At 54.3% G+C, this 25,008-nt stretch overlaps 2 protein-coding genes across 3 annotated transcripts in view; both read right to left on the bottom strand.

Annotated features, from left to right (window-relative positions):
* The window catches only part of LOC308057408 (hydrocephalus-inducing protein homolog), a gene marked incomplete at its 5' end in the record, with an annotated part of 77,431 nt that overhangs the window by 32,277 nt on the left and 20,146 nt on the right, over window positions 1-25,008 (bottom strand). Inside the window, 9 exons of the mRNA XM_080411522.1 lie at window positions 65-195; window positions 716-893; window positions 2,576-2,713; window positions 7,506-7,530; window positions 12,496-12,837; window positions 13,064-13,305; window positions 15,055-15,198; window positions 16,299-16,554; window positions 18,920-19,158. Of these exons, the coding sequence (XP_080267648.1) occupies window positions 65-195; window positions 716-893; window positions 2,576-2,713; window positions 7,506-7,530; window positions 12,496-12,837; window positions 13,064-13,305; window positions 15,055-15,198; window positions 16,299-16,554; window positions 18,920-19,158 (1,695 nt within the window). The remainder of the gene's footprint in view (window positions 1-64; window positions 196-715; window positions 894-2,575; window positions 2,714-7,505; window positions 7,531-12,495; window positions 12,838-13,063; window positions 13,306-15,054; window positions 15,199-16,298; window positions 16,555-18,919; window positions 19,159-25,008) is intronic.
* Window positions 41-9,369, bottom strand: LOC308057407 (hydrocephalus-inducing protein-like). 2 transcript variants are annotated; one of them, XR_013925261.1, is made up of 4 exons: window positions 6,501-9,369; window positions 4,457-4,561; window positions 2,576-3,795; window positions 41-893 (listed from the first exon to the last, which is right to left on the bottom strand). XR_013925261.1 is itself a non-coding variant. In XM_080411521.1 (3 exons), exons 1-3 carry the CDS (start codon window positions 6,771-6,773, stop codon window positions 3,517-3,519), a joined length of 657 nt encoding a protein of 218 aa, XP_080267647.1. In that variant the 5' UTR covers window positions 6,774-9,369; the 3' UTR covers window positions 2,486-3,516. The 2 variants fall into 2 exon arrangements, 1 of the variants encoding a protein (XP_080267647.1); XM_080411521.1 differs by lacking the exon at window positions 41-893 and having other exon boundaries at window positions 2,486-3,795.

Raw genomic sequence — 25,008 nt, 5'->3', positions numbered from 1 at the left:
GTGGGGTGCCCAGGGCTCGAGTGACACAGGGGCAGGGTGGCACATGCCAAATGGGGCTTCTCACCTCGGTGTCCGCGTCGTCCCTGGGTGGCTCCGCGGCTGCAGCCTCCCCCAGAGCAACTGCTTCAGCTCTCTGGCTGTCCTTTGCCATCTTTTCTTTGGCCTCTTTGAGGACCTTCTCGTATTTTGCATTTCCTGGAGGAAGAAGCGATCCACAAATAGAAGCGTGGACGCCGTGCCAATCCCACTTAAGCTGGGAAGCCCCACTCCCCTGATGCTGGCCTCTCCCAGAAACAAACTCCTTGAGCAATCTATGGGAAGTGGATGCTGCTGCTCCTCTCTGAATCCTGACGTTCACTACCACCCACCTTCCCCCCTACAGAGGAGCATCCCATCCCCTGCAACGCAATGGCAAATCCAACCCTGCCAACATCCCTGCCAGCCCGCGTTACAGCTTCCCCAAGCTTTTCTGCCCGGCCGCCACCTTCCCAGGCCTCCGACAGATATGCTGGCAAGCTCTGCAGGGTGGTTCCTGGGGCAAAGCCCACATGGGCTCACCTGCTAGAGACCCAGGAAGCAACCCGAGGGTTGAGTGTTGCTCTGACAGCCCTGAAACCTCCAGGCTCGGTGGGGGTGGGGGTGAGCTGCCCTGTGGGCATATGGCATGGGGAAAAAGCCAGGGGACCTTCCCGCGGAGCAGAGAGGCAGTGCTCACCGCTGATGTTCCTGGGCAGGTCCAAGCAGATCCTGGGAAGGGTCCCTTCTCCTCTCAGGGTGATGCTTGCTAGTTCCAGGTGACCCACTTGAATCTGCAAAGCCCTGCAGAAGACTCCAGGCACTCCTGGCAGGTAACAGACTTTGAGCACTTGCTCCTTGCCAGGTCCAATGTAACCCTGCAGGGCATGGGAGACAAGAGAGGGAATGCACCAAAGAGCGTTTGGTGGGGGGACGGCTCAGGCGATAGGCACACTGAGAAGAGAAAACAGCTTCTCCTATGGAAGAAAACGTCAGACAACACGGCCTTCTAGCTTTCTCGTATCCTAAAAGCTCGAGCCTCCTACACCAGGGTGCAGTATGTCCTTCAGAGGGCTCGTAAGGCTGCATTCCCACAGCACAGACCGCCCTTTGCTCAGCGGGAGCGCAGCTCTGCTGCTCACAGTGCTTACCCTCTGCTAGCAAGAGCCAGACTGAATAAAGAAAAGCTCTTTTACCAGCTGCTGCGGAAGACGAGCTAAGGCCCATGCCCTCAGCAGGGCCAGCAGCTCCTCACACTGCACGTCAGTGGTTGCCAGGCTGCTGCTGAAGGGCCTGACTCATTCATCATCCCAACCAAACATCTGCCTGCGTGGTTACACCAGGGGTGCGTGAGCCTATCCAGACTCACAGCGACCTGCAAACATACATCTCTGGAAATGCAGGAGCAGACCAGGACAAATTCTAGGGAAGAAGGTGTTGCTGGGAAGGACATCTCCTCCCTGGGCTTCCAGAAAGGCTCTCCAAGCCTCAGGCTGGGCTCACACCAGCCACATTGAGAGCACATGGAAGCAGACAGCAGCATGGCTCTGGGTGACCGGGCACAGACGCAGACGCCTTTGGCTCGCCCTCTGCACGCTGGGCTGGACCCTCGGCTCCCCGCTCCCCTGCACGCTGCAGGGGAAGCCGCTGAGCGGGACAGCTCCTGCCACTTGGTCCCCTGAGCCCGTACTCCAGCGCACAGCGCAGCTGCAGCAAAGGTGAGCCCTGCCAAGCTGCCAGCACCCACGCTGCTGCTGCAGCAGCTGGCTGCACGGGTCCAAGCAGAGCTGCGTCTTCGGAAGCCCGCGGGAAGAGGGCATCAGTGTGTCATCCCTTGTAGGAGACGGGCATGAAAACAATGTGAAAGCCATTTGGCTTCCTCTTCCCCTTGCAAAAAGGGACAAAGATAGGAACGCTGCTTCAGCTCAAAGACAGCCACGCGGGACTAAGAAGCTGGGGCACCGGGATGCTGCAAACTCCTCTCCTGGCTGTTCCAGCCCCGATCCTCCCTGACCCCCTCGCTGCCCCACAAAACTGCTGCAAAGCAGCAAAGCTGGAGGAGGGACCAATACAAGGGCTGCTAAAATTTCTGGCAAAGCAGCTTCATGCCCAGGCAAGACAGTATTTCAGTCCTGCTTAGTGCTGGCAGGGGGCAGGTGGGGTTTCTTACAGGCAGGGACAGGGAGTACGTCCTGCTTGACCACACAACCTGGGGAAGGTGACCCTCACAAGAGCCTGCACCGTCTGGCTCCAGTGTCGGCACAACCACAGAGCTCAGCACTCGGGGTCCAAAGAGCTACCGAAGCCCTCGTGCCTCCCGCTGGCGGCTGCTGCAGGATGCCAGAGCCACCCACCAGCAAAGGCCATGAAGGGGCTCTAGTAGGACTGCGCTTGCTCGACCTTCTCTGCCACCCAGCAGCAGTTGCTTACAGCCCTGGCTCTCCGTGCCGGTTTTGTGGCTCTGTCTTCCTTTTCTTTTTTTCCACCCGCCCCACCACCTTTTTTCCCTATAACCCTCTCCTGGGCAGCCTGGCCAGGGTGAATCACTTGTGCTACTCACCGTGCTGGGCACGGCCAGGGGCACGCCGAGCGGAGGGCTGTCCGCAGCGGCTGCGCTGGAGCCGAGCACCACGTAGGTGAATCCCACCTTCCCTCTGTTCTGCAGGGTGACCTCCGCTTCCTTGACTTTGTTAAACAGCTGGAGAGAAGACAGAGGAGCGGGAAGTTACAGACGCAGGTCTGCTGCTGGGAGTCTCCTTCCCTTTTCCCTGGCTTGAAAGCACATGAACACAGCGCAGAAGCAGGGAGCGCAGGGGAGGTACAGGCACTGCGGTGTCCTGGGTTAACCTGGGCGACCCCCAGCCACAGGGTACCCCTTAGCCCTACGCAGGAACACTATTGACGGCAGCACGTAGAGGTGCAGTAATAAATAAACCAGGGGATACAAGCCCTCTGCTCTTTAAGGTGTCACCTAACAGCCAGCTGAAACAAAAGAGGAGGCATCGAGGCATTTCAGAATAAGAGGCACCTGCATACAAGTATTTGCAAGCAAAACAGAAGCAAAAGTAGAGACAGACAGGGCAACAGCCAAACAGGGCCAACAGCTGGAAGGGTCTGTGGGGATTTTAACTGAAAAGAAGTGCCAATTGTTCTGGGACATTCTCTCCAGCTGCAGTGACTGGAAGCCCAAGTTAACTTCCTCCCCAGTTTATTTTGTTGGTTAATCAAGAGCATTAAAAGAAAGCATCTCCTTGGACCTCAGGCTTTAGGAACGGATGGGCGGATGAGGGTCCTGGGGACATGTCCCTTTGGAGATCACCACAGGGTCCTTGCCCGTCCCAGGAGGCAGCGCTCGTGACCTTGAAGAGGAGGAAATCCCAACTACTGGGGGGTAGAGATGGCCATTAAAAAACAACTCTGATGCAGAACGTATCACCCAAAGGCAGTACTTCCAAGCGACAGAGCCAACAGAGTAGCTGGGAAGGGAAGAGCGCCCTAGACCTAGGTGGGCAGCAACGCGCCGGCGACAGTTCCAAGACAAGGACCTCTGCCAAGAGAAGCGTGCGGTACCTGCAGCCCGCAGTCGATCTCCGTCACGTCAAGGAAGTAGTTGATGAGCGAAGCCTCCCCACTCAGCGCAATCTCGTAGGTCGGGCCTCCCTCCACACTGCACAGTGCCGTGACACGGGCAGCAATGTTTGTGCGGCCAACGAAGGTGAATGTGACGCGCTGGCTCTTGCCCGGCGGCAGCACGCCGTACAGTGGCAGGACATCAAAAACCTGGAGGCAGGGGAGGAGAGATGGAGATGTCGAGCGTGGAAATTGATGCAGAAGAGCAGCCGTGGCTTGGAGCAAAGTACAGATGTGGCTGGAGGGGCCTCTTCATCACAGGCGAGATCACCCTAATCTCATTCTGCATCCATTCCACTTACCGGTGGGAGAGACCCTGGGAAAAATCTTCTCCCATACTAATTAATGTATTAATACACTAAATTAATTTGGGATGTCTCCTGGCAGCAAGACATTCTCTCAGCTGAAGAACTTGCCTTTAAAAACACTTTTTACTGCCTTCAGAAAAACACAAGACTTGGAGATGAGAGCCCTTGGAGCTGGGGGTGGACTCCAGCCCAGCTCGTCTGACTCCTGACACTTTTCACTCTCTCTCCGACCCACACACTGCTCTCGCAAAAGCTACTGCAAAAATTTCCTACCGAGCACCTGATGAGTAACAAGACGAATAACACCCTCCACAGGCACTGCACAGGCAGGACCCTCGGTCAGCCCTACATGGCCGGTTGCTTCAGCAGCGCTGCGCAACGTGCTGGGAGGGATGCGAGGCCACTCCGTGAGCAGCACCGAGGGCCACCAGTGGCAGCGGGGGCTACGTAACTGCTTGCCACGCTGGGAGCCCAGCGGGGAAGTGAGACAGATGCCCACTTACCTCCTCCGGTCCCGAGGGGAGGGGCTCCACCTCCACAAACCGCATCCTTTCCTGGGTCCTCACTGGCCTCCGACTTTCCAGCTCCACAGCAGCGGACGGCAGCAGCTGGAAAACAAGCACCATGGGCTACAGGAGGCAGCTGGCTGGGCTGAGGGGGATCACTGTGCTGCAGGCTCCACCGCCTCATCGAGCCAAGAGCAGCTAAGATGGGACACAGGCACACACCAAGTACGGGGACGCCTGTGCCATTAGCCGAGTGTGGGTCCAAGACCCGTGCAGATGAGACACGAGGTGCAGGTGGAGCCCGTGTCACACCGGCAGGCGGGCTCGGACCCACCGGCTTGCACGAGGAAGCGGGGTGCTCCCAGCACCCTGTCCTGGCAGGGACCTCGAGGGCACGTTGCACCCTCATGCCACCCCAGCTTTGCTCACTCCTGCCCAAGAAACGCACCAAACACCCCACCCCTGGACAGCTCAGGTTCTCCATGACAATAATAGGAATGCAGCTGCAAGCGAGAAGTGTCAAAAATGGGAAATAAGGACTTGAGAAGTCCTTGGCACAGCTGTCCCATTTCAGGTGGTGCTTAGCTTTCCCCTTGTGCACTCATCAGTGCTGGAGGGCTGAGGATCGCCATTTCTCTCGAATAACACCATCCTGAAAAAGGCAGCTGAAATGTTTTTCTGTCTTGCAGCAGCTGAGGGCTGGTGTTTAACCTCAGAGGTGCCATCCTTTAAACGGAACCTCATCCCTGGGCTTCTGACCCCTATTTATAAGCAAGGGCTTTGTGATTGCTCTTGAAGTTTAAGAATACCTGCTGCTTCGGTAACATGAAGGAGGGCTTTGCGCTGGGGCTCTGACATGGGCAGGGTATGTACAGCACATCCTCAGACCTAACCAGAGGCTACATCTCTCCAAGGAGATAAAGCACTGGGGAGGGCTGAGCCTTCTTACATCTCAGTGCTCTTTCTGTTGTCTCCACATCTTCCAGCCTGCAAAGCTTTGCCAAGGGCATATTCCCAAAGACGCTAACCCACATCTTTCCCAGGCTTATGGTCTCCCACCTCCCCAGGAAGGCTACATGGGCATTGCCTTGATACAGTGACACAAGCAGAAGACAACGCTGCAACCCAGATTATCCTTTGAAGCAATTTTGGATCCTACCTAGCCATATCCCCTTGAATTTCCCTGCTTTATCTGTGCATACATGGCAACAAAGCAGGGCACAAAAATGATTTCATGCTTCTATCTGAAAACATTCAGCCGCGCTATTCTTTATGCCTACCAGGTATCCTTTTTCCTGATTCAGAAAACACATGCAGAGCTACAAGATTAAAACCACTGATATTTAGATGTCAGCAGGTGCGACCCCCCTCCTTGAACTTAACACCAACTCCGGCACTTTCAGAACCTCCTGTGCTCTCCTATATCCTTTTTTATTGCCCCAGGAGCAGCCTCTGTCCCACGCGATGCAGAAGGCACCATCAGCTCCCACTAGCACCGAGGCCAAGCTCCAAAGCACCGAGGCTCACCAGGAAGGTCAGCAGACCAAAGGCTGTTTTCCATACTAAGAGGAAAAGACAGCAACTTTGTCAAGTCTCCATTTATAAAAAGGCAGCTCTGTGGCCATCGCTGCAATACCAGGGCTCGGGCGAAGGCAGAGACGTGACAACGGGTGGCTCTAGCTGGGGCTGAGAAGGTGGCACATGGAGACCAATACTGGGCAGGGCTTGACAGAGGAAGGGAACTGGAAGCCTCCACATCACGGTGCAGGTAAAACCCCTCCTTTCACAGTGCAAAAAAAACCCAACCAAAAAACCCCAACCTCACCATAGGTCAGGAGGACCTGAATGGGCTTCTCCAAACAACACTACCCTACTTGTCCCTCCCCATAAGCCCCGTGTCCAGCTGCTGGCCCTGCTGCCCAGCCCACTCTCAAGGCACATGGCAGCAGGGCAGCAAAAAAGGGACGCTGGCACCAGCACGGCTTTTTGGTGGCAAGCTGGGGGAGGCAACGCAAAACAGTGAGTGTACAAGAAAATCTACCTTTGCTTCCAGGGAGTCCTCTGCATCTGCTGGCTCTTGGGCAGGATCCCCCACTGCTCCCAGGGCTTCAGCTGGCTCCTCTATGCATCCATCAGTGACACTGCTCTCTGCAGATGCCGAGTGCTCCGAGCAGGCTCCCTCCTCCTTTGGTGGCTGGGGTTTGATGAAAGGTTTAGGTGCTGGAGGGCTGAACCTGGAAGAAACCGTAACTTCAATCATGAAGCTGCAGCAGGAGGGAGGAAGACCTGGAGAAGCAGTTCTTTGGCAGGACATGGCCCCTGGGTGGGCACTGGTGCCGCCAGCCCAGGAATGGATCCGACCTGGCAGCTCCAGAACCAGGATGCAGCAGGTCAATGCTGGGGGCTGCCCAGGGACAACGCCGGTCCAGCAGTGGCAACTGCTTGCAATGAGGAACTGCAGATATCAGAGGTGAACACCTTGCAGGGAGACAAAAGGACAAACTGCACAAAAAGGTGGGACTGAGACACAAAGGGGCAGATCTGGATGGTGATGAGCCAGCACAGACCCAGTGCCGCAAGGAGGTTTTCAGCTCTTCTAGGTATTCACCCTGAATTTTCCCCTGGGCGGTTACGCACAGCTGCGGGTCAGGACCAGCAGCGGCGATGGCAGGAGCAGGGACGGAGCCCGCCGCCTGCTGTGCCTGAACCCCGACGGAGCCGGCACGAGCCCAGCACGGGACACCTTCGCACACGCAAGGAACACGGGAAGACACGTCAAGCGGCTCCAGGCAGAGACTCACAATTAAACAGCCCATTGATCCCTGATGAGCACCAAAGCAGCCGCGATTAGTGCTTTGGGGAAGGAAACGCTGGTCATTTTTAATCAATCTATTCCAATCGCGACACCGAGATTCAGCTCCCTGCCGTGCCGCAGGTACTCCCTGGCTGCAAAACAGCAGCTCGAACCGCACCTCGCGCCAAAAAGGCTGCAGCTCTGCTGAAACGAGCTTCTAACCGGTGTGGCACGTCCTGATGCCATCATTACCTCCCCAGCATTTTCTAAACACAAACTGTTGGAGGACAAATTTGACAAACGGTTCAGCAAAGCAGTTCAACCGCTCGTTTTGCAAACAGAGCCGAGTTTATCCTTTGAGCAACAGCAGCCAGTAAAAAGCGTATGGGTTAACGTTTTCAGAATTCCCAAATGACTCCAACTATGGTCCCTGTATGAAATTGCAGCAGGTGCTCACAGTAGCTCTGCTTGGATTTCCAACGCCACGTGGAGGGACGCGCTTGGGCCATGCCTACCTGCCGCTGTTCCTATTCGTAAACGTTCCCCCCGCAGTCAAACACGGCACATTTTTTACAGCTGGGAATTCAGTGCCTTGAACCACGGGCTCCAAACAAAGATTTGTCTTTAGTATCTAAGGCTGGTTTTCGTTTCTGGATTACAGGCTCTGCTCTTCATAACCTGGAAGAGATCCCGCCTGACTTGCCCTCCCTACAGCGACATGCAAGAACACGGCTTCGCCCAGGTGAGCCCCTGACAGCCCTCCCTCCGCCTGCTGCTGGGACGCCACGGGGACCCCGAGCGACAGCTCGGCACCATCCGTGGGGAAGAACAAACCAGGGCTGGAGGGGATGAAGGCGCTCGCTCAGCCCTGCAACGCATCGCCCACCTACGGTCCCACCCACGCAACCTCTGCTCCTCTCAGCCCAGGCACCCGGGTGCATGTTGGGGGGCCCTGACGGGCGACCAAACTGCCCGACACCTCCAGCGGCCGCTGACTTGGGCAGCTCCGTAAGGATGAGATAAATCCAGCTCAGCTGGGACAGTGGTGCTTTTGGGCAGCCTGCAGCTGCACGCTACCTTTCCCTGGCGGCAGGGGAGATGCCCACAGTGTCGGGCCACCAAGAGGAGCACCTCAACACCCTCCAGCCACGCACCAGCCCACGCACCCGTTGGGCGCCTGGGTCCGGCCGTCATCGCGGCAGCTGTGCCAGAACCGCTCGCTACGATGCACATGGTGAGGAAATGAAACCGCAGCTCTTAGAGTAGCTCGTGATAAATAATGCGGCTTAGTAACAGCTCCCGAGGAGAGGGAAACCCCCAAGATGGAAAAGCCATAATCATTTATTAAGGTACCTCTAGTTCTACAGAATGGTTTGAGGCAACTTCACCAGACCGTGGTGCCTAGACAACAACAGTATTTTTCCCTCTAAAGTAGAAGCCCTCCGGGACCCAGTGCTGGGAGATGATGTGATTAGCAAGTCCTGCTGCAGAGAAGCGTGAAGCAGCACAGCCAGGGACTCTTTCCAGTGGGGGAAAGTCAAAAAGAACAACAATGAGCATCACATGAAAAGGAAGGGAGTGAGGAACCCGAGATGTCAACAGAAAGCTGACCCCAAGGACACGACATCTTCCTGGCACTGAAGGAAAGGGGGTTGGTCCTGGGAAAGAAGGGCAAGATGATGAGATGTTCGGCATCAGCCCAGGCTTGAGGTAACCCTTTCTCAGAATCGGGACCTTCTGGGCAGCCTCCAGCACTTTCAGAGCAAGGCTGTGAACGCAGGGATGAAGGCAAGGAGCAGAGAGCGGCTCCTCCACCTGCAGAAGGCACCAGCCCCAAAGCAGAGGGGCCAAAGGGCTGCGGAAGTGCCTCCACCAGCACGCTGGAGCGGAGATGAGGAGCCTCCTGACATAAGCAGGTCAGCCTGGGGCTGGAGGGGCTGACAGCAAGGTGTTAACCCCCCTGCGTCCATCTCACCCAACCTGACCACCCGTCAGATGAGACAAAATGGATCCAGGTATTAACAGGGGGGATTCAATGGCAGCACAGGCACACTGACAGCAGGGAGAGAAGAGTCCTTCCTGCTAGGGCCAGGACAGCCTTGTGCCACCCACCATCCAAACCGTTGAGACATTAGGAAAAAAAATCATCTCAGCCTGTCTCTTGGTTTCTGAGCCTCCTAAGGACACAGCTTCACACCACTCCCCACACCCACCTCCCAAAATAGAGGAGCCAGAAATCACACCGCTTCTGCAAACCGCACGTGAAGATTCAGGCAGGATGACGTGACCTTGCCAGCTCAGGCTGTGCGAGAGCCACCACCAGCAGGACAGACACCCCAGAACGGTGATCGGAAGGCCCGAGGTCCCTGCAGGTCCTGCCAGCACCAAGGACACGTGCCAGGAGCCACCACCCCTTTGCATTAAATGCAGGAGTTTTAACAGCGCTGAGGCTGCTGCCCTGGTGCGTGGCACCCACATGCCCAGCATCCTTGCCCAGGCCCCCAGGAACCACACGCTGGTGCATCCCTTAGGCACAGCCGCAGTACCGGGGGAAAACAAGCCCCCCAACAAAGCCCCAGCTCTGTCACAGGGCAAAGCACCAGAGACCATGCGCCCCTGAGGCATCTAAACAGGCTTATGGACCCCGACGATGCACTTTGATTTGTCCTGCAGGCCAACAGACGCAGATTGAAAAGGGACTTTGGAACAAGCAAGACAGCTCAAGGGTGTTTGAAACTGAAAACAAAACAATGTGATACAGAAGTAAACTCAAAACCTGCCCAGTGCACCCTGTGGGAACACGCAGCTTGAGCTGGGCCACCTGGCCAGCAGCTGGGGAAGGTGGTGGTGATGGTCTGCCCTCGCCAAGAGCAAACTCGAAACTGCATTTTGTCCCAATGCCCTGATGCCTATTTCTTTGCTAGGATAAATTCCTCTGCTGAGCTAAGATTTGTGCATTTACTGAACCACCCGTTGACATTCAGACCAGGCAGCGCGGAGACAGAGAAGCAACATCATTGCAGTGAGATCAGACACCTCCAACTGTCACTGTGCGCGCCCTGGAAATGACTAACCGCACAGCAACGGCTGGACTGTGTTGCTGATACGATTGCTCAAAGTAGCAGCAGTGACTAAAGAGTAAGGAGGAAAAAATGGGTTGAACAATTAGAAGAAACAAAAAAAACAAACCCACTTTAAGCACAAATAGTCTTGTCCAGGCAGAGAAACAACATTTTTCTCTCCTGGCCAAAATAAATGTGTGTGTCTGATTGATGCTGGGAGTCTCTGGCAATCAGCTCCAGCAAGGTTAGAAGTGTGGACGCTTCAATTCTATCGATCTCGCCTTCACGAGACCTGATGTTTGATTCCCTCGATGTCAGACCGAGTTAGTTTGATCTGATAATTTAGAATAGCAACAGTGCTTAATGTAGACCAGAAATAATATCTGACATGCTGCCCTTCTGCTGGGCTCTTAATGAGCAATCTGAGGTGTTAATAGCCTGGAGACCATCTTCATTTCCAGCCCTGACATGGAGAATCACATGGTGTCTGCCGAGGGACCCAGAGCGAGCACATTACTGCTTAATTAACATGCAGTGCAGAAAAGGGAGCTGTCCTAACGTCCACAGCACTAACGAGCCAGCAAAGGGGCTATGCCAAACCCTCTGGAGCAGGGGCTGCTATCCTGCCAGATGCTCAGGACCCTCAGCTGCTACCAACTCAGAGCTGGGTGACTCAGCGTCTGCCGGAAGAACCTGCAGGCTCAGGTCCAGCAAAGCCAACTTAAGTGGAGATGGGGGAATTAAAAGCTGAAAACTGATTCAGCAGTCACATTTCCAAAACCCTAAAAAAAAAAAAAAAAAAAAAAAAAGAGTCGATACAAACAGGCAACTGGCCAATAAGTGGCCCCAGAGGAAATTCATTCCACACAGGCTTTGCTCCAATGTGTGTGTTTCTCTGTTATCATAAAATATATGCATTGTTCTATCATCAACGTTAGATTTTTCCCTTAGCTTGTAATTAAACCCTAATCTAATTTACCAGATGACAGGGGCTTCCGAGCAAAGCTTACAGCCCTGTTACTCTTTCCCTGTCCACCTCCTTGCACCTGCTTTTGCAGACTTTCCCCTGCATTTTAGGGTCTGTTCTTGAAGGCGCCGCGCATGAAGGGCCACACCAGACTGGCCGTTACCTGGTAAGACCCCGCTGTGAACGGGCTACCCCAGTGTCCACAGCTTCTCCCCCAAGCCCTCCTCACCGCCATGGCTAATGCCAGTGCCCAGTCTCCTCTAAGCCAAATTCCAACTCCCTAAACAAAACTGTTTATTTATGATCTCTGTTATTTGCAATAGCAGCACTTCAACGCGCAGTGGTTAACTTTGCTCGGTTTCCCAGGGCATTATGGAAAAACCAGTTGCTACTGTCATTAAAACCGCCCAGACTAGGCTTCTGTACTACGCAGAGAGGCCACAGCGGGAGGAACTGCTAGAAATGTGTTTATAGATGTGCTGCAGCACCACTGCAAGAGTGCTCTTGGGCTTGGAAACCACTGACCAGGGCTGGATGCCCTGCCTCCCAAGGATGCTCAGACAAGCGCTCCCACCGACACCTGCAGCTGGACCTACAGCCCCAGCAGGATCTGCCGTTTTGGTGAAAAATGCTGAATCAACTGCACATCGCATTCACAAAACAGCTAACAGACAAAAACTCCCTTCTCCAGGGTGGTGTTTGCCTCAGGTCACCAGGGTCTGCGAGCACAGCTCTCCACAGCAGCTTTCCTTCCCGGGGAACCAGTACGGGGGCTACAGCAAAGCAGCAGCAAGGGACCGGGGCAGCAGCAGGTCCTTCTGGTGGCAGCGCCTATGTAGGCTCTTAGGATGAAATGACAACGTACAGGGTCGGCAGGGATGGAAAACCGGTGATGTTACCGTCCACCTGCCTAAGCGTGGCTTTGTAGCTCCAGAGGCACAGCAGGACTCCAGGGTATGGGCTAAGCAAAAAGCGTTAGTAGTGTCATACAGCCCCAGCTCGGCTGGAGAACAGGGTCTCCCCCCCAGCGTCCAGCTGGCGGAGATCACCTTTTCCCTGAGCATCTAGCCTGACCACGGCTGGCAGGTGTTATTCCCACCAGGGAGAGCTGACAGCTGCTTGCCAGATCCCAGGCAAACGGCCTGGGTCTTCGCCAGGTACAGACAGGACACTAGGAAGAAGAGCTTCAAGGAGAGGGCAACGGTGCACATACCTCAGCTGGCTCGCGTGGCCGCCCGTCAGGAACGACCAGTGGTACCAGACGAGAAGCGGGCTGCAGTTGGTCATCTCAATGTAACGCTCCACCTCAGTGTCATTCAAGATGCACCCAAAGTCCACGGCCATAGTCTGGAACTGGAGATTGGGGAAGAAGACTTCTCCCCGAACAGTGACCTGCTCCTCGCGAGGATGCTCGAGCAGCTGTATCTTCAGAGCCTTCTCTGCCACCCAGCTATTCAGATGCTCCTCGTGAGCAGGGTTAAATCCGATGGAGAAATGACGTTCCTCCCCTACCTCCAGCTTCATTGGCTGCAAGGAGATTAAAAAGATCAAACACCTTCCCGAAGGCAGAGCTGCCCTCACAGAGAGCAAGCTGCTCTTGAGGTTGGCTGAGGACGGCTGCTGCAAGTCCCAGGAGATACCTTTACTCCATGGCTTGCCCAGCCCTAGGTGCCTGCTCCCTTCTCCTCATGGCTTTGAGCCACGAAGTATCTTCCCAACTCGGGTATTTTTGTTTCTTCCAGCAGCTCGCTTCAGATCTGATTGAGTTGGGGCCAGGCTACTGCTGACTCTGCAGAAGACACTGCCAGAGGACTTCCCAACAGGAACGCACCGCCACATCCCTCCTCCTCAAAGCCCACCGCGGGAAGGTCCTGCTCACCTGGACAGCTGCAGGGAGGGGCTGCTGGGCCGCATCACAGACTCTGAAAGGTTGATCTAAGGCCAGGACGACGCTCAGCGGCAGGGAGGACATGTTTTTTAAAGAAAGAGGCTTATGCTGTAGGCTGAGGACGTCACTGGGTAGCTACAGAAAGAGGAGACAAGAAAAAAACAACCTGAAGTGGCCACGCACCTCCCTTCCCTTCCGACGCATTTCAGAGTTTTCAACCCCAAAATTGCACACATCTCTTAGTCACTGTATTAGTTTCTACCCTTCTACAAGGTTTTTCTTTCAGAACCTCAGGTGCTTTTCACGTTTAGAAACCACAGCATCCCCCAGGGGGCAGGGAAACAGTCTCACATACAGACGAGGGAACAGCACCTTGAGAGGAGGCAGCTGCTTGACCAAGGTCAAAAGCAGAAAGTGAACCCAGAGCGCTTGTCTCCAGTTTACCCTCTCTTGGGCAGAATGGCACAAGACGATTTTCACCCCCAGTCATTTCCTACAGCCTTAGTGGCTCCAGGAGCCTCACAAAAGCAGGGATGCTAGTCAGAAGAGAAAAGCAAGCAGGATTTGGCCTGGAGCAGAGAGCCTGCAGTAGCCTAAGGTTAGCTTGGAACATTTACACGCACAAACAGCCAGCTAGAAACCTCAACGGTCTGGTTGCAACGTGTGTCCTGCTGTCCCTGCTCCAGTGACAAAGTGTCTGTAGCCTCACAGTTAAGCTCAGCCTAAGCTATTTCTTTCTGTTTATGCATCGCTCTGGCCTTCCTGCAGGGTTCACATCAACTAGGCAGCGGTTGGGAAACTAGTTCTGGCTGTATCGATATCCAACAGCTGCAGCGTCATAGCACTCGATAAACTAGAGCACAGGGCATCAAGCAGAACACAGGCAGACATCAGGAACAGCTGAAAAGCTTCTCATTAAGTGTGAACCACCCGCTCACAGGATTTTGTGCTTCTCTGGAAGCCTGGGAACCAGAGGAGAGGCCTGAAAATACAGAAACTAAATAATGAACCATCTTCTCTGTTTCAGACACCGCGTGGGAGAGGGAAAGATGATGGAGGAGTCAGGACCCAGAGACTAAAGGGCTCCTGTTTTGCATCGGTGTTGTCATCACTGCAGCTGAGGGATGACTGCAGGTCCTTTGAAGGAGGTGAGGCTGAGGGAAACGCAAAGAGCCAGCATCCATGCCAAGAGCAGGGAAGGCAGAGAGACAAAAGATGACAGTTTTCCTTCACCAGCCTGAGGAATTGGCAGGAAGCTCCATTCTTCTCAGCTTCCCTGCAGGATCGGTGTTCAGACATCCCCATGCCTTGGAGGAGCCTCAAAAACCTCCCTTCATCTTGACTACACAAATGCGTGTCTCTCTGCAAGTGGCTACGATCCCCCCTCAGCGCAGCAGCTGCAATCTCAGCGTTACTTCGCTGAAGTCAGAAAACCATCTCATCGCTAAGAACATCCTCACTTACTTCACAAAGCACCTCAGGAAGGGCGAGGAGGGGTTTAGCATCGCTCAGCTGCAGCGATCGGCTCTCCCCCCGGCAGCCCCAGCGCACAAGGTGGCTGTGCAACGGCCACGCTGCGCTCGCGGGTCCCACTGCCTCACCTGTGCCCTTGGCGCAGCAGCTCCATCCTGCCTCCACCTCGAGAAGGGCAGAGCTGTGACTGTCCCCGACCCCAGGGCAGCGAAATCACCATCTCGGCGGTAGAACCATCTCGTGGTAACGGCCAAAGCTTGCTCTGGCTCGAATCGATAGCTGAAGCCCCGTGGACTTGGGGAAGTGGTTTAACCGTCCCCATCCCCCCCGTGTTTAACAGGCACGCACACCCTGCAGGCTTTCGGCCATCAGCCACGCTCTTCAATGCCAGGATGCAATCCTGAGACTTACCTTCTCCACCCGGAATGCGATTTCTCTGGTAGACACTTGCAGAACGGGATCAACGAACTCACACGTGATGTCCATCTGCATTATCTGTGCCTTCCCCGCCTTGCTCCCCACCACAGCGTGACACAGCAGCCGCTCCTTCACCACCTGCATGCAAGAGTCACGCGTCACCCAAGCAGGTGCTGGCAGGGCATCCACAAAACACGCTGCAGTTGCTAGCCACCCAACCACGGACCCTATTCCTGCCGCAACTTACAGCCACTGCCCTCCTCAATAGCCCCCTCCTCTTGTTATGCTGCATCCTGTTTATGAGGGCACTCAGCTAGGTGAGCGATCAAGCCTTCTGCAAGCTGCCACTGAGGCAACCCTTGCAAGCACCTTTCAGATCATTAGGAACAGCAGGAGCTTCCTGAAGATTCATTCCACATTTGCTTAAACACCTGGGCCCAGCGGTCCCAGAGCCAAGGAACGTACACCAGGGTTAGCTGGCAGCTCCTCTGCAGAGTGGGATTTCCCCTGGCCTGGAAAGAAGGGCCCGGGGGGGAGAACACCCCGTGACCCTGCTGAGCTGCCACCCAAGGATGCTGCCAGACCCGGCTGCCCTTGGGACACCAAGGCTGGCTGAGAGTCTGGGGTGAGCTGGTATGGAAATACCGACAACAAGTCAAGCTGTCAATTATAACGGTCCCTGGGAACACTTTCCCACGTGGATGAACGTCACTCTGACCATCAGGGCTGGCACGCACTGTTTTTCTCCTCCAGGACTCAGCGCTAGACAAGCCTCTGCCCATGTTTGTCTGCAGAGGAAAAATGATGCTGCTCTCGGACTCTCCCTCTCTTCACAGGTTTAGTGCTTGGGTTTTTTTAACTCACTCTTCACCACATCTATGACCTCACATGTTTTCATTTATTTACAGCCTCTGCTCCTAGCCTAAGTGTAACTTATTTTCTCCGCCCTTCCTTTCTGCCTCAGCACACGACACCCTGTAACCTGCCCTCTGCTTCTGAAGCAGCAACATTCCCTTCAGCCAGCATTTTGGTACCAGCGAGCTGGGTTTATGGTGACTATGGAAACACTGATGGTGGCCAGCAAGGAAAGCAGCCGGTGCTGCCATGGTAACTTGTGGCATTAAAACAGTTTCTGGAAAGCGCTTGCTCCTTTTCCCAAGGCAAATGTCAAGGGGTCGGAAGAAGCCCCAGCGGAGGTGACCTGGTGGGGAGGGCGCAGCCCTCGTGGGGCAACTCACCTGGGGAGTGCTGGAGGAGCCTTCCAGCACCATCTCCACAGTCTTGCCCGGCATCAGCTCTGTCCTCAGTGGTTGAAGCTTAAACACAGGGCAGGCAGGTTTGGGGCTCTGGAAGGAATCTGTGCCCTTGGTGTTACTGACGGCACGGAGACGGTCACGATGGCTGAACATGGGGAAGCCTTCTGTTGACCAACACAGCTGGTGGGTGCGTCGTCCTCTGTTTGTCACCTTGAAATGGTAACAGCAGCGATCAAAGCTAGAAGAAGAGATGGAAAACGTTATGGGGGCTGCTATTTCCCAGTGGTCACCCAGCTTCAGCACCCCAATGGCGTTATCTGACCGCACGCTCAGCAATAAAACCACCTCTGAAAAGGCTGACCTAGCTCGAAGCTTCAGCCAAAGCCAGACCCCGGCTGGCCCTAAGTTCAGCAGCCAGCAGCTGGTCAGTTTGTGTACAGCAAGGAAAAGCTTCGCAAAGATCCGTCACCTCAGGTACTCGTGAGCAGAGCATCACCCTTTGGTGCTCAGCACTCAGAGGGTTTTCCCAAGGTGCGTCCTGCAGGTCTCCCTGCACCAGGCACGAAGCTGGTCTGACCTGGCTGCAGGTGGGTGGACGAGCAGCTCTGCTGCCATTTCACCTGCTCCTGGGGAGCTGCTGCCTCAGGTGGCTTCCTCTGAAGATGCTACTGGGGAGCTGGCAGGGTGCAGAGACTCATCTGGAGCTCTGGGCACCAGTTATCCCACCGCCGGGGCCCATCTTACCCCCCCCTCACTCCCCCATCTCTTAGGGAGCATCCAGCTCTCCCTGCCCCCAACGCATCAGCTGAACAGGGCAGCTGGTTTTGTGTCTTAGGAAGGTAAATGCACTGTGAGAACGCAGGATCAGCATAAGCTTCCCCCAAGACAAACACAGCAACAAGACCCGGTCTACCAGCTGAGGGAATGGAGTGACAACAAGAGATTGATCACTACAGCTAGATATAAACTGAAACGAATATTCAATGGAAATTGGTTCCATTATGTAAAGAAACACTAACTGCAGGCCAGCGTGGAATAATTATTCTACCCTCTATAAATCTGAGCACCACCAGGAACAGAATTGTTCCTACAACAATTATTGGGTTTTTGAAAGGTACAGAACACGTGGCTTGCAAAATGCACGTCTGCCACAAGCAGCTAAACACCAACACAGAAGTGACAGATTAGAACAAACGAGTCTTTGAAACACGCTTTACAAATGATGTGTACAAGGCTTAGTATGAACCGGGTTTCTGTTGTGGACAGCGGCAGATGAAGGCTGGGGGAAGCTCTGGGTAGGTGCCTGATTTGTGGCTCTGGGAAAGCCCACCTCATCTGGGATGTCACCTGGGTCCCCCCAGCTCACCTGGTGGCAGCTCTGCACCCGCTGCCAACGGCGGCTCCCAACTAGCTTGCGGGCAAAGACACGAAGGGGGGCAGAGGACAATGACACCAATCCCACCCACGCTCTCCCCTCCACTGTGCAGCCCATCTGTGGCTGCACAGAGCACAGGGCACGCTGGCCAAGTGCCAATCTCCCTGTAACGTCCCTGCTTACCTGGGGGGCTTGTGGGTGCATATTTAACACACCCCAGCACCCCACCCCACCCCACTAATCTAGCCTAAATGCTTAAGGCAGCATCAACCTCCTCTTTCTAGCCCAAAATTTAGGTATCGGAGCACTGTGGAGCCTCTTTGCAGCCAGCAAAAGGAACAGGCACTTGGAGAAGAGTATTATTCTCGTCCCAAGAGGACTCCGACAGCAACAGCGCTTTGAAAAGGCTTATTTTTTCTCCCATTTATAAGAATGTAGCCAGTTTCAGGCACACGCACTAGGATCCGTGAATGCCCCCTTCCGAGCTAAGCTCTTTCAGGTAGCACATGCAATTTATCCCACCCAACCTCAGCCAACTTCTCCTCTTCTCCCGCTCAGAGCTGCTCCTGCAGGCACCCTCGCTCGCTTCTGCCTCAGGCTGCTGCCGCCGCAGTGCTGGCAGACCGCAAGGAACGCAGGCAGGGGAAACGAGGGAAGAGCGAGCGCCTCTAATAAAGAGCGGCCCAGCAGGGGAACCGGGGAAGACGAGCAGACTGATGGATGATACAGGGCAAAGAAACTCTGCAGCTCCTCCAGGACTCCCAGGCAGAAGGGAAATAAACCAGCACCATTAATTCAGTCGAGGAGTTGCTAACAAGCTACCACCAAGGTTTTCCACTCTTGCGAGAGAATAGTCCATAGCGAGTGGAAAGGTAAGCAACGTTATTGCAAACAGAAATATGTTTATACTTGTAATGTAGCATTTTCCAGCAGGAGGCTTCTAGGACCTGCTGTTTTCCTCCAGCTCATTCTTTGATAAAGTACAGAAATAAATATATTCCAACTAAAAACAAATCGGGGACAATCTAGCAACTGGTTTTTTCCATTTTGGTCGTTTCTGAGGGTATCTAACAACTTTCAAACGGCCATAGAACACTCCTAAAGGAGTTCCTGTGGCTTCGGTGAAGCAGAGCCAGGACCTCGAGCACTGAAGAACAACTAGCCTGAAGGACTACAGCAAAACTCCTTGCCGAGCCCACGTGGGAAGCGGGAGCCGAGAGATCCCTACCTGAAGTGGAGGCCCAAGTTGAGCTCTGGAGCAATGGGTTTGTCGGTGACAATCGTCGTGCCCGTGCCAACAGCCTGGACAGGGATGACGTAGGTGTGGCTGTTCTCTATGGACACCTTCACCTCATCCTCAAATCTCTCGGTGTCGTCCAAGTTTGCTATGATGGCCACAGACACCTCGCTCTCGGGGGGGATCACTCCTTTACTGGGTTCAATCCTCCAGCGCGAGCGTTTGCCAGCCTGTAAGATGAGCCAAACAGTAACTTAGGATGGAAACCATGGACCCTGGTCTCCTGCGGGATGCAGAAAAAGGATTAAAGACATGAGGGTAAAAACCATGAAGGCTTCCTTTCCCCAACTCGGAGCTACAGTGCCTGGAAACAGCACCCGTGCAGGAGCTCATACAACCTCTATTTTACCCTCCCTTAACAGACCCACTTTGTTAACCCAGCTCTGTCTGACCCAAGGGATGCTCACCCTCAGGAGAATGCTATTGTCCCTCCAGCCTCCCTCTTGGAGGGCACACCCAGGGAAGCCACTTGATATCTCCTGGCTTCCCGACAACGGCGGCCGGCTCTGCCGTAAAGGCTCCAGGCCAGAGGAAGCCAGGACTGCTCCAGTCCCCCCGCAGCAGCCACACGGCTGGGGGATACTGCTGAGACCCCAAAGAATAACTTTGCAAAAGCGGTTGATAAAACCCCAAAGTCTTCTTTCCCAAGAGTCAGGCTTCTCAGCAGCCCCTCAAGGGCTGCAGCCCTCTGTTCCCACGGATCATCACCTGCAGTGAGGTGCCCCAAGGCCCTCTGCTTTGGCAAAGTCAGCTCTAAGTGTTTATAGCAGGGCAGCGAAACAAGAAGCAGAAAGAAAACCACAAGACATGTGCCCTGTGGGCACGGCCTGGGCTTCCCAAGCACTCTTTTCCTCTGGGTCCTCACGGGCCTCCCTCTACGGATGGGGCAACAGAGGTGCTGGACCCCTCCAGCCCACCTAAAGCCACATTCACAAGGAGCAAGCTCGCAGAAGAGAAATGCACGCAGTGCTCCCGGGCCAGCAGGAAATGCACTGGGATGCAGACACGTGGCTTTCAGGTGTCCATCACAGCATCAGTGCTACATGCATCACAGTTCAGCACTGTGTTTGGGATGGCAGGCACCACTCATCCAAAACTCTACAGTACTGTCGAGAAGAGGGTTACTTTCCTTTTCTTTTTCTTTTTTTTTTCCCTTTAAATAGAAAACAACGGTGTGCTCAGAGGCCTGACATGATAAAAGCAAGTGCTCGATCCAGGTGAAGTTAGCTCAAGTTTCCGTCCGTCAGGCTGGCAGCTCTGAGCTCTAACAGGACACCAGCCAGCCCAAGGGAGAAGAGCAGCAGAAAACCAAGCAGCACTTTGAAGTCACAGAAACATTTAAAATAACACCCCAAAATGACCTCTGCTGACAAGGTGAAGGCTAGCTGGAGGCCAGGGAAGCGATAACTTGCTGAGCATTCAGGGTCCCAGCAGCAAGCATAGGTGCTCCAGCTACGCTAACTCCTTAGGCTGGCTGTGCCCTCCATGTAGAGCAGGTCAGGGCTGCATGCCTGCATCCCATAACAGAGCGTGCCAAAGGCATCAAAACGATTCCGGGCACCAGCAACATTTATACACTCAGCTCCATTTCATTTGTCCTCTAGGGCTTCAAAAAAAGAGTCTTGAAAAAAATTTTTAAAAAAGCAAGATGAGACTGGGATGGAGGCAGGTGGCTGCCACGGGGTAAACACTGGGGCCTCACTGACCACGGAGGATTCCCACCAACCCTCCCCTGTGGTCCCTGCAGCTGGTCGCTGGCCTCGGAGGCATCGGCTGCGCTGCCGCCAGCCAAGGGCTACCCAGCCAGCTCATTCACACCGAGCCAGTGGGCGTCAGGTTTTCACTGACGTTAATGTACAACTTCTCCTCCGATTCACGCTGACACAGGGTAGCTTGCTTGAAAAGGAGACCCGATAGCGCTGCTCCAGAGGTGAATCTGCAAGTCTGCTATCTGACAAAGCTCATTTATCACAGCTTGGCAACAAGCCGGGCAGGAAATTGTACCCAAGGAACTATTACTGAGGAATAATGACAGGCTGTCTCGATGGAGCCAGACTCACAGTGTCCCGGGGTGACCCAGCGCAGACCCACCGTGCCCTGCCAGGCCAACAGCCCACTCCGGAGGAGCACGATTTGCATCGCGTCCTCATCCTTTCCGTTAGCATCTGGTGTGGGTCCCAGGGGCAGCACAGTGCACCACTGAACAGGAGACCTGCCAGGACCAAAAGGCTCTGCCGGACCAGCTCCGCTCAGGTTTTTAGGTCAGCTTCTGCCTACACCGGTCCAGGCTGTGTCCCAGAGACAAGAAATCCCTTGGGAACACGCTAAAAGCATCCATCCCCCTGCTCTGAAGGCCAAAATCTAACTTCTGACAAGATCCCTGCTCCTCGCTTAGGCTTGAATGCTCCAGAACACGATGCAATAGCTGCACGTGCTGGGCAGACAAAGACAGCGGCTATTTCTGTCCCTGCAGGAGCTTGTACCACTGGACGCCAGAGTCAGAGCGCCAGGCAAGGGCTGGCATCAACCGCTTCGAGAAGCTCAGCGCTGAGATCGTTAGCTTCTCCTGGGACAGATTTCATTGGGAATAAGAGCTGCCAACGTTTGCTTCTAGCGGGCATCAGCGCGCATCAGAGACGGACGGCTGGATGGCTGCCCCAAGGGATGGCTGAGGAGCCACCACGCTGCCCTCTGCAAGTTACTTTGAGCCCGTTAAGTGAAGTCATCTGGTCATTCCGGCCTTGCACGAGTGAAAGAAGCAGCAGAACTCAACATGAAAAGTGCAGCTGTACTTTACCAAGCCATAGCTCTGGCGAGAGAGTGCTCACACCTCGTCAGGCGGATCCACCGACCCCGGTGGGGGTCACGCACGAAGGGGAAATAACCCCTCGCCACATCAGCTGCGCACGGAGCCTTGTCCCAGGGGCTTTAGCTGTCCTAAGGGGCGGGAGCCTGTGCTCTTCATAGCAGAGTGACTCCTCACCCGCACAAACTGCCAGTGGCAGAAAGAGCCCAGAAGCACCCTAAGGCCCACAGGGTGGGGATCAGAGCACAAGGCTGGCCGGATGCTCCCACCAGCCACCAGCCTCCTCCTGGCACCTCGGCACCAGCATCTCCTCGGCAAAATCAGGGGGACCGCTTTGGTTGAGCCTCTGCCCCAGAGCACCAGCAAGGAGATGTTTTGTGAAATCGAGGCAGAGCCTCTAAAGCCAGTGAAAAAAAAAAAAAAAAAAAGAAGAAAAAAAAAAGAATTAAAGTGTGGCACTCACTGCCACCAACAACGGAGCCCAATTTGTCACACTTGCTTCAGCTAACAGCAGCTGCTGAGTGAGCCAACGAAGCTTGTCTCCATTTGTGTCCCCTGGCCATTGCTCAGCCCTCCAGGTCCCATCTGCCCTCCCCGCTGGGCTGGGGAGACCAGTGCCACCACTCTGCACATTGGGGCTCTCCAGCCAGGACACGGACACGGCTTGGCCAGCTGCTGCCAAGCACAGGATTGAACAACCAAAATCCTCCTGCTTTTCCCTTGGGAAGAGAGCTCAGCTGAGTCACTCTGGCCTGTAGCAGCGTAACTGCTTTGAAGACTTCTACCCTTCTTGAACCCTGTTGGCCAGCGGGTGCAGCACAACGTGACAAGTTCCCTTTTCCTAGATGAGCAGAGTAACAATTTCTTCCATTACTGAAACACAGCAATTTTGAAAGACCATGAACCCATAGAAGATACCGGATGCCATAAAATCCAAACTCTTCCCTAAGGCCAGGTTTCAGGCACCTTTTCCAAGGTCTCCTCCAAACCTTTGCTCCCCCTTTTAAGGCCCACGTGCCCTGGACCTAAGCCTGAGTGACACTGGGAGGGACACAGCCTTCTACCTTCCTTGGCTTTTGGTACAACCCCTCACCAGCATGAGATTGGACGCTCCTGGCCACGAGCCATGTTCACGACTGATGCTGTGTGTTTCCAGGCCCTGTCAGCTACAACAAAGGGCTCCGGCAAAACCAAACTGGGTGGAAATGCACAAACTGGTACTGCTGTATAAGCAAAACACAGCCTTTAAACCCAAACCAAGGGTTTCATTCTAAAGGTGAGCTTTTGGAGCACCATGAGGCTCTGGTGGGACAGCTCAGGAAAGAGTTAAGCCTATCCATCTTCAAAACTTCTGCTCACCTTGGAAGAGGCCACATATGCAGGGCTAGTGCTGCCCGTACCCTGGAAAGTTAATTTAACCCTGATTTCTAAACAGCACTGCAGATATCATGAGAAGGGCGCAGCACTGTCTGCCTCTGTCTCACTATGAGCAAACACTGACAGGCTGGCTAATTATTCAGCTGCTTTGGGGGCGGGGGGAGTGATTTACAGTAGATTTGAAAACCACCCTCTTGCTGATTGAAGTCTGCTCCGACTTCAGCGAGAGTAGCAGGGGAGAACTGCAGACAATGCTGATGTGCTCTTCAAAGCCTTCGCTGCCCGCAGCCTGCACGATTTGCTCAGAGAGCAACAGAATCGCCCGTCAGCCAGACCCAGAAACAGAGTCACTAAAGCAGCATCGGCACCATTTGGAAGTTTATCTCCGTGTTTTGCGGTCTTTCCATATGGCCATTGCATTAATAAAAGCAATGTCATCAAAAGCTTGAGGGAATAAGCAATGAAATTAGTAAATGAAACAAATCCTGCACTACAGGGGAGCAGAGAGTATGGGAACTGTGTGTTCTGCCCTTGCTTACACCGCACCTGACCAACAGCCTTTATATGCTGCCTGAAAAATCCATGGAGTTATCCACAGCGAATACCAGTGACAAGATAACCAGGTACAGCTTTTTTTTAAAAAAAACAAAACCAACCAACCAAATCTTGGTCTAAGTTGAATGTGGCAGCAGCTCATCCCTGGGAATGCAGAAGGGGATCTGCACTGAGCCACCAGGCACCCTCCTGAAGACAACCCAGCTGGCTGTACAAGCACTGCTGGAAACCAGGCAGCAGTGAGCTTCACCTGGAGCACAGGGCTCTGGATCAGGGAGCTCAGGGCTCAGGCTGAAGGAGACAGGACCCCGCATTACGACTGTCATGAGACGAGGAAACCCCAAGGAAGGTTTTCTCTCTCCTCCTTGTTACAAGGCACTGGGAAACCATTTGCCACCCTGCGGTAGCACATAACAGACCCAGCACGGGGGTTATGCAGGCAGAAGAAAGCTGCCACTGATTAAGAAAAATTACACCCTAGGCCTGTCTTTTCTTTCCTGATCACAGAGACGTGATACGCAGCTGCCTTCTGTGATGCCAAGAGATGACAACCTTAGCAGTCACACAAAAGATCCCTGAGAAGACAGCATGACAAAGAACAAGTAGGAAATGATCTAAGAACGATGCTTTTCCCTTTCTGCAGGGAGAGCAAACACTTCCATCAGGCCATAACAAGCCTTTGGCACTTGTCAATACGGCAAAAATCAGACACTTCAGAAGGCAGGAAAAGAAAATGACAGCGGAGCAAGGAGGAGAAACAGCCACTTTTGTCAGCAGGTTACATCAACCCCCAGCTAAGCTGCAACAGCTCCTTCATGTTGACCCATTGCTCCAGTCATTTTTACCCAAGACAGACACAAATCCCCCCCTCGCTGGATCCAGAGGATTCCCTAGCAGGCTGGGCTGCCTGGCAGCTGGGAAAGCAATCTGACAGGGAAAAGCACACCCGACAGACACAGGATTCGCTGGGTGAGCACAGGACGACACACTGGTCCCAAGGGTCGCAGATCTGCAGACACCCTGGCAAGCAGGGATAAGCCAACCGAGGACGCAGGTATGCAGTCCCTACACCCCTCTTCCCACCCAAAAAGCCCCATCTCAACGCACAGATTTGGCGGGGTTTTATTTATCTTCATTGGGTGGCAGAGATGCTCCCTGCTGCTCCCTGCAACTGAGAACAGAACAGACACAACTCACCCAGCAGAGAGGAGAGGGGTACAGGGAAGCTGGTGCCTGAGGGGTACTGCAAGTGATTCCTGAAGTCACTATCCCAAAGTGAAGT

The sequence above is a fragment of the Falco punctatus genome (assembly GCF_963210335.1).
Source record: "Falco punctatus genome assembly, contig: scaffold_88, whole genome shotgun sequence".
NCBI classification, from domain to species: Eukaryota; Metazoa; Chordata; class Aves; order Falconiformes; family Falconidae; genus Falco; species Falco punctatus.
Note: the sequence above shows the minus strand (reverse complement) of the source record. Positions and strands in the feature narration are given on the sequence as shown.